This window comes from Meles meles, chromosome 2 (genome assembly GCF_922984935.1).
Source record: "Meles meles chromosome 2, mMelMel3.1 paternal haplotype, whole genome shotgun sequence".
NCBI classification, from domain to species: domain Eukaryota; kingdom Metazoa; phylum Chordata; class Mammalia; order Carnivora; family Mustelidae; genus Meles; species Meles meles.
In genome coordinates, this window is record NC_060067.1 from 174704637 (window position 1) to 174717333 (window position 12697).

Sequence of the window (12697 nt, forward strand, 5' to 3'; positions counted from 1 at the left end):
ATACCCATTTGCTGAAAAAATAAGCTATCCTAAACAGCTCCTCCAACTTGTTATAGTCATTTACATTCAGGTGTCATTCCTGTAGCTAAGAAAAACAAGATACAGAGGAAGGAGAAGAGGAAATCTAAACCTTCAAAGAGGTTAGAAATGTCTCTCGTCGGCAAGGAAAGTGAGGAGATACAAGAGAAGAAACATGTCCAGAGGAGGACTTCATTGCATTATCTCCACATGGGAATCCTCCCTTAGCCCCAAACTTAATATAAACATAACAAATTCAATGCAGCCAAATATCATTAATTACAGTGTTCACATATCAATTGCAGAAAATAAATAACCTCAATCCAGAGCATGTGCTGAGTGTGACAACAGAATTCAGATGTCCTTCAATATGCCCCTGGTAGTAGCACTGAGCCTAGGAAAGAAATAAAGTGAAGTATTTAGGACTGACAAATTTTCTAATGATTTCTTATTTTTATGCTTGCTAGAATTTTCTGGATATTTTCACAGGCTACATGGTTTATATATCAGCATGAATAAAGTGACATTCAGGAAAAGTTTCCCTATATTTGTCACTTCTACTATATTAACCACTCTTCTGATTAATATTTGGGATTAATATTTTATACTCTGTTTCCAAAGTATTATCCTAGATTTTAGGTTAAATAAGTCAAGTAGAGAGAGTCAAGTATCATATGGTCTCACTTATTTGTGGAGCATAACAAAGAACACGGAGGACATGGGGAGATGGAGAGGAGAGGGAGTTGAGGGAAACTGGAAGGGGAGATGAACCATGAGAGACTATGGACTCTGAAAAACAACCAGAGGGTTTTGGGGGGGTGGGGGGGTGGGAGGTTGAGGAATCAGGTGGTAGGTAATAGGGAGGGCACGTACTGCATGGAGCACTGGGTGTGGTGCAAAAACAATGAACACTGTTACGCTGAAAATAAACAAATAAAATAAAATAAAATAAATAAATAAATAAATAAATAAATAAACTGCTTTCCAATACATAAATTTAGGTCATCAACTAAAAGACAAAGATTACGAATCTGGATTTCTTTAAAAACCTCATACTCTACTAAAAAAAAAAGTCTAAAATTTTTTTTTAAATATTTTATTTATCTGACAGAGAGAAATGACAACTAGGCAGGCAGAGAGAGAGGAGGAAGCAGGCTCCCCGCGGAGCAGAGAGCCCGATGTGGGGCTCGATCCCAGGACCCTGGGATCATGACCTGAGCCGAAGGCAGAGGCTTTAACCCACTGAGCCACCCAGGTGCCCCAAAAAAGTCTAAAATTTAAGGACATAGGAAGATTAAAGAACTAGAAAATGATATACCATATCAACACAAACCAAAAGGATGATTCTGAAACTATATTAATACAGGAAATGGAGACTTTAAGGCAAGAAACATTGCCAGGTGATAAAGAGGAACATTTCATAATGAAAAGAGTTTAAATTGATCAGGAAGATATAAATATTCCAAATTTGTATTCACTTACTAGAAAGCTTCAAAACAAATAAGCTCAAAATTAAAAAAATAATAAAAATAGAGAAATGCATAATCATAGTAAAAGATACATTTGTGGCAGTAACTGATAAATCAAGCATTCAGAATCTACAGAAGATCTAAACAGCATGTAAGCAACTTAATATAGGTAAAATAAAACCTAGGTTTTGTTCTACCTATATTCTTTTTAAAAAATATGTTCTTTTTAAAGAACACAGAACATTTACAAAAATGAAACCATATTCTGGGCCATGGAGAGAGACAAGAAATTTTAAAGAACTGAAATCATACAAAGTTTGATCTGTGAGCACGTACAATTAAGCTAGAGATATAGCAAACATCATCACAGGGAGAAGATTATGTAATTTCCAAGATTCAAAGTGTTATAAATTTTGGTGAAAACCAGTGTAAGATTTCTAATTAAGACACTGTTTTATAATGGAATGAAGGAGAGGAGGAATGAGCAAGAAAGGAAGCTGATAGCACTAGCCAATAAAAGTAAAGCAACATGGTGCCTAAATTTAATCTTTCAGCAAATTTTTGTTATGCTAACAATATGCCAGGAATTTTTCTAGACATTGTGGATAGAACAGTGAATAAAAAAAGACTAAAATAAAATCCCTGCCTTCATGAAGATTATTTTGCTGGGGAAACAGAAAATAAATAAAATATATGACACATCATGTATCGAAAAGCACCATAATGAAAAACGAAACAGATAAAGTAAGAGAGGACTAAAGGTAAGAGAGCAATTTAAAATCAATAAAGAAACAAGAGCATTGAATGACACATCGGACCAGATGGACCTTATAGACATATACAGAACATTCCACCCTAAAATAACAGAATACTCGTTCTTCTCAAGTGCACATGGAACCTTCTCCAGAATAGACCACATACTGGGTCACAAATCAGGGTTCAACTGACACCAAAAGATCGAGATTATTCCCTGCATATTCTCAGATCACAATGCTTTGAAACTGGAGTTCAATCACAAAGAAAAGTTTGGGAGGAACTCAAACACCTGGAAGCTGAACACCACCTTGCTTAAGAATGCTTGGATCAACCAGGAGATCAAAGAACTTAAACAATTCATGGAAACCAATGAGAATGAAGACACTTCAGGCCAAACCCTAAGGGATACAGCAAAGGCAGGCCTAAGGCGGAAATACATAGCCATCCAAGCCTCCCTCCAAAAAAAATGAAAAATCCAGAATACACCAGCTATCTCTACACCTTAAAGAACTGGAGAATCAACAACAAATTAAGCCATCGCCAGGCACAAGAAGGGAAATAATGAAGATTAGAGCAGAGATCAATGAGATACGAAACTAGAGATACAGTAGAACGTATCAATGAAACTAGAAGCTGGTTTTTTGAAAGAATCAATAAGATGATAAACCATTGGACACACTAATCCAAAAAAAAAGAGAGAGAGAGAAGGCTCAAATTAATAAAATTATGAATGAAAAGGGAGAGATCACAACTAACACCAAGGAAATAGAAACAATCATCAGAAGTTATTATCAACAGTTATAATGCCAATAAGTTAATCAACCTAGATGAAATGGATGCATTCGTGGAAAACTATAAACTCCCAAAATTGAACCAGGAAGAAACTGACAATGTGAATAGACTGATATTTAGTAACGAGATTGAAGCAGTGATCAAAAACCTCCCAAAAAACAAGAGCCCAGGACCTGAGAGATTCCCTGGAGAATTCTACCAAACTTTCAAAGAAGAAATACACCTATTCTCCTGAAGCTGATTCAAAAAATAGAAACAGAAGGAAAACTCCCAGACTCTTTCTATGAAGCCAGGATTACCCTTATCCCCAAACCAGGCAAAGACCCTACAAAAAAGGAGAATTTCAGACCAATATCACTGATGAATATGGATGCTAAGATTCTCAACAAGATCCTAGCAAACAGGACCCAACAGCACATTAAAAAGATTATCCACCATGACCAGGTGGGATTCATCCCTAGGTTATAAGGATGATTCAACATTTGCAAATCAATCAATGTGATAGAACAAATCAATAAGAGAAGAGAGAAAAACCACATGGTCCTCTCAATTGATGCAGAAAAAGCATTTGACGAAATCCAGCATCCGTTCCTGATTAAAACGCTTCAAAGTATAGGGACAGAGGGAACACTCCTGAACTTCATAAAATCTATCTATGAAAAACTCAGCAAATATCATCCTCAATGGGAAAAAGCTCGCAGCCTTCCCTATGAGATCAGGAATATGACAAGGATGCCCACTCTCACCACTCTTGTTCAACATAGTATTAGAAGTCCTAGCAACAGCAATCAGACAACAAAGAGAAATAAAAGGTATCCAAATTGGCAAGGAAGAAGTCAAACTCTCTCTCTTCGCAGATGACTTGATACTTTATATGGAAAACTCAAAAGACTCCACCCCCAAACTACTAAAACTCATACAGCAATTCAGTAATGTGGCAGGATACAAAGCCAATGTACAGAAATCAGTGGCTTTCTTATACACTAACAATGAAAATAGAGAAAGGGAAATTAGAGAATCAATTCCATTTACTCTAGCACCAAGAACCATAAGATACCTGGGTATAAACCTAACCAAAGAGGTAAAGGACCTGTACTCGAAGAACTACAGAACACTCATGAAAGAAACTGAAGAAGACACAAAAAGATGGAAGACCATTCCATGCTCTTGGATCAAAAGAATAAACATTGTTAAAATGTCTATACTGCCTAGAGCAATCTATACTTTTAATGCCATTCCGATCAAAATTCCACCGGTATTTTTCAAAGAGCTGGAGCAAATAATCCTAAAATTCGTATGGAGTCAGAACAGACCCCAAATTGCTAAGGAAATATTGAAAAACAAAAACAAAACTGGCGGCATCACATTACCCGATTTCAAGCTTTACTACAAAGCTGTGATCACCAAGACAGCGTGGTACTGGCATAAAAACAGACACATAGACCAGTGGAACAGAGTAGAGAGCCCAGATATGAACCCTCAGCTCTATGGTCAAATAATCTTTGACAAAGCAGGAAAAACATACAGTGGAAATAAGACAGTCTCTTCAATAAATGGTGCTGGGAAAACTGGACAGCTATATGTAGAAGAATGAAACTCGACCATTCTCTTACACTGTACACAAAGATAAACTCGAAATGGATAAAAGACCTCAACGTGAGACAGGAATCCATCAGACTCCTAGAGGAGAACATAGGCAGTAACCTCTTCGATATCAGCCACAGCAACTTCTTTCAAGATATGTCTCCAAAGGCCAAGGAAACAAAAGCGAAAATGAACTTTTGGGACTTCATCAAGATCAAAAGCTTCTGCACAGCAAAGGAAACAGTCAACAAAACAAAGAGGCAACCCATGGAATGGGAGAAGATATTTGCAAATGACAATACAAACAAAAGGCTGATATCCAGGATCTATAAAGAACTTCTCAAACTCAACACACACAGAACAGATAACCATGTCAAAAAATGGGCAGAAGACATGAACAGACACTTCTCCAGTGAAGACATACAAATGGCTATCAGACATATGAAAAGATGTTCATCATCTCTAGCCATCAGGGAGATTCAAATTAAAACCACATTGAGATACCACCTGACAACAGTTAGAATGGCCAAAATTAGCAAGACAGGAAACAGCGTGTGTTGGAGAGGATGTGGAGAAAGGGGAACCCTCCTACACTGTTGGTGGGAATGCAAGTTGGTGCAGCCACTTTGGAGAACAGTGTGGAGATTCCTTAAGAAACTAAAAATAGGGCGCCTGGGTGGCTCAGTTGGTTGAGCCTTCCACTCAGGTCATGATCCTGGACTTCTATGATCGAGTCCCGCATCGGGCTCCCAGCTCCTTGGGGAGTCTGCTTCTCCCTCTGACCTTCTCCTCTCTCCTGCTCTCTCTCACTCATTCTCTCTCAAATAAATAAATAAAATCTTTAAAAAAAAAAAAACTAAAAATAGAGCTTCCCTATGACCCTGCAATTGCACTACTGAGTATTTACCCCCAAAGATACAGATGTAGTGAAAAGAAGGGCTATCTGTACTCCAATGTTTATAGCAGCAATGGCCACGGTCGCCAAACTGTGGAAAGAATCAAGATGCCCTTCAACGGATAATGGATAAGGAAGATGTGGTCCATATACACAATGGAGTATGCCTCCATCAGAAAGGATGAATACCCAACTTTTGTAGCATCATGGACGGGACTGGAAGAGATTATGCTGAGTGAAATAAGTCAAGCAGAGAGAGTCAATTATCATACGGTTTCACTTATTTGTGGAGCATAACAAATAACGAGGAGGACATAGGGAGATGGAGGGAAGAAGGGAGATGAGGGAAATTGGAAAGGGAGATGAACCACAAGAGACTATGGACTCTGAAAAACAATCTGAGGGTTTTGAAGCGGCAGGGGGTGGGAGGTTGGGGGAGCCAGGTGGTGGATATTATGGAAGGCACGTATGGCATGGAGCACTGGGTGTGGTGCATAAATAATGAATTCTGTTACGCTGAAAAGAAATTAATAAAAAAAATTAAATAAATAAAATAAAATAAAATAGGCATTAGTAATTTTAAGCAAAGGGGCACCTGGGTGGCTCAGTGGGTTAAAGCCTCTGCCTTCGGCTCAGGTCATGATCTCAGGGTCCTGGGATCAAGCCCCGCATCAGGCTCTCTGCTCAGTGGGGAGCCTGCTTCCCCCCCTCTCTCTGCCTGCCTCTCGGCCTACTTGTGATCTCTGTCTGTCGAATAAATAAGTAATTTTAAGCAAAGACCTTAAGGAAAGGGAATCTTGGGAAAGAGCTAGCTTCTGGATCAAAGAAAATAGAAAGTAATCCTGGAAGAAGATCATGTCTGGTATGTTGAAGAACAGCAAGGAGACCAATACAGTTGGAACAGAATTACCAAGGTAGGCAGTAATAGGAAATGAGGTCAGTTAGGTAAAGAGGACCAGACTGTATAAAGGCTGTAAGATATTGAAATGACTTTGGCTTTCATTTTGCGAACAGGAGATCATACCGCGGAGGGTTCTGAGTGCAGAAACAATGTGTCTATGCTCTAATAGGACTGATCTTTTTGGTCAAGTTGAAAACTGACTAAAGGGATGGACAAGGTATAGAAACAAGATTATTCAGGAAGTTATGGCAATAATCTAAGAATTTACTTGGAAAAGAGTGTTATCAGGATGGATACAGGGAAGTAGTTGGATGTGGCTATCTAATTTAAAGGGTAGGGTCATTATTGATGGAGTGATGGGGGAAAAAAAGAAAAGGTTTAAAATATTGTGTTCAGTATTTGTGTTCGCTTTTATTAGTCTTTAATTTATATTCATTTATTCAACAAAATATAAATAAACTAATTAATTAACTAAATGGTATCTCTGTTCTATGCAGAATAGAAGCCTTAGTCCATCTAGTTTGTCTTTAACTTACCAAGATTTCAGGAAAGGCTAATAATGAGGGAAATGAGGCAATAACACGATCCTTAAATATATCCCTTATGAATACAGTATTCTGTATTAGGAAAACATTTAATCAATGTAAAAAAGATTTTAAAAATCTGTAAAATATAGAACTTAAATCTTACCTGAATATCTGAAGGATGAGAATTCACAGATCCTTGGTTATACAAATAAACCATAAAATTATGTGCTAAAAAAAAACTGAATATTAAAAATGAGATAATATTAAAAGTTATTCTTTTTGAAATATATAAAGCAGTGCTCAGCAAAGCAAACTAATACCCTCAGGCCAAATCTGGCCTACTCTGTCTTTGTAAATAAAGTTTTATTGGAACGCAGCCACACCCATCAATTTATGTATGGTCCATGGCTGTTTTTAAGTTACAACAGCAGATCTGAGTCATTTTAACAGAGATAGTATGGTTCTCAAAGGCTGAAATATTTGCTCTCCAGGCCTGGACCTTTATAGTAAGTCTGCAAACCGAACAAAGGTAGTATTTTCTTTTGACATAAATATATAGAATATATAGAGTCTATATATATATATAGAATCTATAGAATTTATATTCTATAGATTCAAAGAAATACACACTCAAAATAATTTTCCTATTTTAATGAACTCCTTTAAAATAAGAAGGGACTACAAGATGAGAAAAAAGGCATTTTAAAATTTGCAAAGATATAAACCACATGTAGGATTATGAGAGTTTTCCATTCTTTCATTCTTTCTAAATTTCACTACCATGCATATATATTAGAGAGTAGAAGAGTATTGTGTAAAAGTCGTATTAATCTGAATGTAGATACTGAAACTACAAATCCGAGTTCAACCTTCTCTGGTATCACTCCCTATACTTATTATCCTATTTCCTCACCCCATGGTCACTCCTCAATCTTATGTAACATAACTAGACCACCTAGACTAGCTAGTTAGGAATCCTCCACTACAAGTGATCTTCTGCAGGTAACTAATAACCTCTTAGATGTCAAATACAAAACACAGTTTGAAGTCAAATAAAACTACTCTGACACAGACATACTAATGACCACACTTCCCTTTTTTAAGCCATCTACTCTTCAACTTCAATCATACAATTTCCACCTGGCTTCCCTAATATCTTTCTGTATACTTTAAGAGTCCCTTCATCTGGATCCTTGTTTCTTCTCTTAAGTGTTCCATGGCATTCACCTCTGGGTTGTTCTTCCTTCTCATCTTTGATATTCACTCCTTCCTCTACAGGTTTATCTTGTTCATTTCTGGTGCTTCATTTATACCTACATAAATAGATGGCTTTGAAATTCACATTCACATTCTAAACTGTCAATTGGACATTTCCCTTGGGATATCCTACAAGCACTTCATAAAATTTTTTCAAAATTGAGCCCACATTTCCCCTGACTCAGAGCTGTTCCTCTTCTCCTTCACTGCTACACCAAATCTCTGCTACCACTAAATCCAGTGTTAGCTAATCTTTTTCCTGTCACCTCAGTATATATCTCAAAAGGAAAAAAAATTCCCTACCTCTACATAGTTCTGCTTTCTGCTATTTCTCATGTAAGTTATTTGTAATACCTTCCTAATTATCACTATGCCATCATAATCATTATGCAAGTAATTTCCCAAAACAATACACACGTGCTTTACCCACCTCCTAAACTCCAGTCCCTATAATTCTTACCACTGTTAATAGTCCTGATAAGATGTTCAAATGCACTGAGTACTCTCACTTTCCCTCTTACACACTTGAAAAGATCTTTGAGTTGCCATTTACCATATTCTTCCCTTCTGTCTACAGGAGTTGGTTAACTCTTCTTTTACTCAATCCTATTCTTTGGCATTTTATACAATAAATAGCTCGTTTATACAACTCCAAGAAAATTCCCTCCCGCCTAAAAACTTTGTTTCTTCCTTCTTAAAAAGCATTCATCTGCACCTGTTTCTTCTTTTTCTGCCAAACATTTTTGAAAAAGTTATTTACAACTTACTACCTTAAGTTTCTCACAATCCACCTCTCCCTAATATCATAGTCTAGTTCTATAATCAAAATTTAACTGAAATTATCCTATTCAAAGTCACAAATTAATTCTAAGCCAACTTTTCTCTACATGAGAGACATTTCCATTGTTTCCTGGTTCCCATGAGAGAATAAACCCTGCAGAAAGTTATTTCAATTACTTTCTCAGTTCTCTGAGGGAAGTACACAGCTAGTACTATTTTTCATAAACTCTCACAAGTGTATAGTCTCATTCCATAATAAATTCCTTACTCTAGGCCTGTCTCTCTGATCAAATCCTGATACACTTACAGACTTACTTCTTATTCCAACATTCTGCCCTGATTATATAGGTCTTTCTGGTTCTGTCAACAACATAAGATCATATAGATTAATCTTCATGCGGGGGCTTATTCTTTTTCTGTTCCCCTCTATTCACAAAAGACTACTTGAGGCATTAGGACCAAAAATTAAATTAATTCTCAGGAAAGCATCTGTTCATCTGAAACAACTAAAATGTTTAATAACAACTATATTAATTATTTTTAACTCTCCATTTTTAAGTAAATAAATTCATATCAATAAAATGAAATACAAAACTAAATGAATAAAAAGTTACCTTTGCTTAAGGTGTACAGTGTATGGCTTCTCATCTATTGTAATAGTATAGGATATCTGTTCCTAGAGAATCCAGAACAAATGAAATGAAGATTCATGAAACAGCACCAAAACAATAATAAACAATCAGTCCCTCCAAACATTCCCTAAAATGTCTTAATTAAAATGTCTCAGACTATATATTATTTAAAATATGCAAAAAATATTAAAAATGATATCATGTATTTATTATATAATCCAATTTCTACAAAAATAAGCCTAACATAAGAATTTATATGGGATTAGAAATCTATATATAACTATATATAACTGAATTTTAACTTCTTCTGAAATTAGAGACCACATGTTATGCTATAATTTCTATGTAGGTGACATCACTGGGATAATAAGACATCCTATATCAGCAAAGTTTATTCTATCAGGCACAAAAGATATTTAACTGTTTTCTTAAAATGTATTGCCTGATTCCTATATTTCTAAGTAGAAAATTCTTGAAAAAAATTTGGTATTGTTTTTGACTCTATTACTACTATCCTCAAGTTAAAACATGGACAACAATAAGTTGCAATACCACTAAGTTGCTGAAGCTGAGTGATGAGATTTTATCCAACCCAAGAGAACATGTAAAAAGCAAGAGTTAGAGCATCATTGAAAAGAAAACGTAAGCATATAAAAACCAAAAAGACACAAATACCAGAACACAGAAAAAGATAAGGCTTCTAGGCTTTGTGACTGTCAGCTCTCCCACCCACAAAAACCCCATAAGGGGCAACACAGAGATAGCCTGGTAGTTTGAAGTCCCTGAAACCCCAACAAACAGACTGTGGATAGATATCTGGTCTCGGGGCTCCTGGGTGGCTCAGTGGGTTAAAACCTCTGCCTTCAGCTCAGGTCATGATCCCAGGGTCCTGGGATCATAGCCCCACATTGGGCTCTCTGCTCAGCGGGGGGCCTGCTTCCCCCCTCTCTCTCTGCCTGCCTCTCTGCCTACTTGTGATCTCTGTCTGTGAAATAAATAAATAAAATCTTTAAAAAAAAAAAAAAGATATCTGGTCTCACTGCAGACCCTTACCACCAAAGAGAACTTCTCCGGGGACAACACAGGCAGAACAGCACCCTGCAGTGTGCTGAGACTGCAGTCCTGGCAAACATCTGGTCTGCTCAATTCAAGTCCAAGGTGGCTCCAGACTGACCCTTAACAACAGAGGGACCAAGCACTCCCCACAAAAGGAAAAGAGAAACACTGCAGACAACTGGACACAAGGCATATGCCTCTCAATCACATTAGGACACATACAACATACATAGGTGACACCGATGGAGCACCAGGTTCTGGTAAATAGGGGACATCGCACTTCAGGGACTACAGCACCTCTTCTTCATAAAGACACTACTTTCCAGAGCAGAAGTAGTTGACTTTCCTAACACACAGAAACAGACACAAAGAGACAAAATGAGAAGACAGAAAAGTATGTCTCAAATGAAAATAAACAAGCTAATAAATTCACAGCAAAAGAGCTAAATGAAATGAAGATAAGCAATATGCCTGAAAGAGAATTCAAAGTAATGCTCATAAAGATACTCACTGGACTTAAGAAGATCTCCATTAGAACTTAAACAAAGAAAGAGAAAATATAAAAAGAACCAATCCAGGATGAAGAATTCACTAATAGAAATTAAAAATACACTAGAGGGAATAATAAATGAGAGGAAGGAGAAGAAGAAACCAGAAAACCAGGAGACAGAGTAATGGAAAGCAATCAAGCTTAACAGCAAAGAGTAAAAGAATATAAAAAATGAGAATATTATAACAAGTATAACAACAGTATTAGCATTATAGGAATCCCAGAAGTAGCAGAGAGAGAGAAAAGAGGGAAGAAAACATATTCAAGGAAATAACAAAGGAAAAAGTCACTAACCTGGGAAACAGAAATCCAGATCCAGGAATCACAGAGAACCCCCAACAAAATCAACCCAAAGGGGTCTATACCAAGACACATAATAATTAAAATAGCACAAAGAAGTGAAGAGAATTTTAAAAGCACTAACAGAAAACAATTATATACAAGGGCAATCTCATAAAGTTATCAGCTGATTTATGAGGAGAAACTTTGTAGGCCAAAAGGGACTGGCATGATATATTTAAAGTGCTAAAAGGAAAAAAAATCTGCAGTCAAGAATACTCTATCCAGCAAGGATATCATTCAACATAAGAGGAGATAAATAGTTTCCCAGATGAACAAATGTTAAGGAATTCATCACCACTAAATTAGCCATACAAGAAATGATAAAGGAAATACTTTTGCTAGGTACCCAATCACTGTGGACATTAGTAAGATGTCAGAACTAGAGCTCAGAACGATAATTATAAAGATGCTAGCTGGACTTGAAAAATCACAGAAGATACTAGCGAATACCCTTCTGGAGAAATAAAAGAACTAAAATCTAACCAAGTTGAAATCAAGAAAAGCTATTAATGAGGTGCAATCAAAACTAGAGGCTCGATGGAGGAAAGGGAAGATGGTAGAGAAGTAGGAGACCCTGTTTCAACCAGTTCCCTAAAGTGAGCTAAATATCTACCAGAACACTCTGAACACCCATGAAATCAGCTTGAGATGTAAGATTATACACTTATGGATCTCTACATGGACAGAAGACATTAGTGGAGAGGTAAAGCCGAGTGGGAATGCTCCGACTAATATCTGAGGATAAACAGAAAGGGGAGGGAGCCACCAGAAGCGACCCATTGAAAAGTAATACTCCAATATGAAAGTACCCTGTGATTGGGGACCAGCATTAACTTGGAGTCTGGTCAAAAGCACTCAAAACAGGGTGCCTGGGTGGCTCAGTGGATTAAGCCGCTGCTTCGGCTCAGGTCATGATCTCAGGGCCCTGGAATTGAGCCCCTCGTCGGGCTCTCTGCTCTGCAGGGAGCCTGCTTCCTCCTCTCTCTCTGCCTGCCTCTCTGCCTACTTGTGATCTCTCTCTGTCAAATAAATAAAATAAAATCTTGGGGAAAAAAAAAAAAAAAGCACTCAAAACAGCAAAAGGTCTTAAGGGGCAACTGGTGTCATCAGGTAGTCACAGGCATAGGCCCAGGATGGT

The 12697-nt window shown here is 37.2% G+C and overlaps 1 protein-coding gene across 1 annotated transcript in view; it reads right to left on the reverse strand.

Moving 5' to 3' along the window:
• Positions 1–12697, reverse strand: part of ADAM32 (ADAM metallopeptidase domain 32) — a 145926-nt gene that overhangs the window by 105272 nt on the left and 27957 nt on the right. The window contains exons 3-5 of the mRNA XM_045997445.1: positions 9594–9655; positions 7106–7181; positions 336–412 (exon numbers count right to left, since the gene is read on the reverse strand). Coding sequence (XP_045853401.1) covers positions 336–412; positions 7106–7181; positions 9594–9655 — 215 coding nt within the window. The remainder of the gene's footprint in view (positions 1–335; positions 413–7105; positions 7182–9593; positions 9656–12697) is intronic.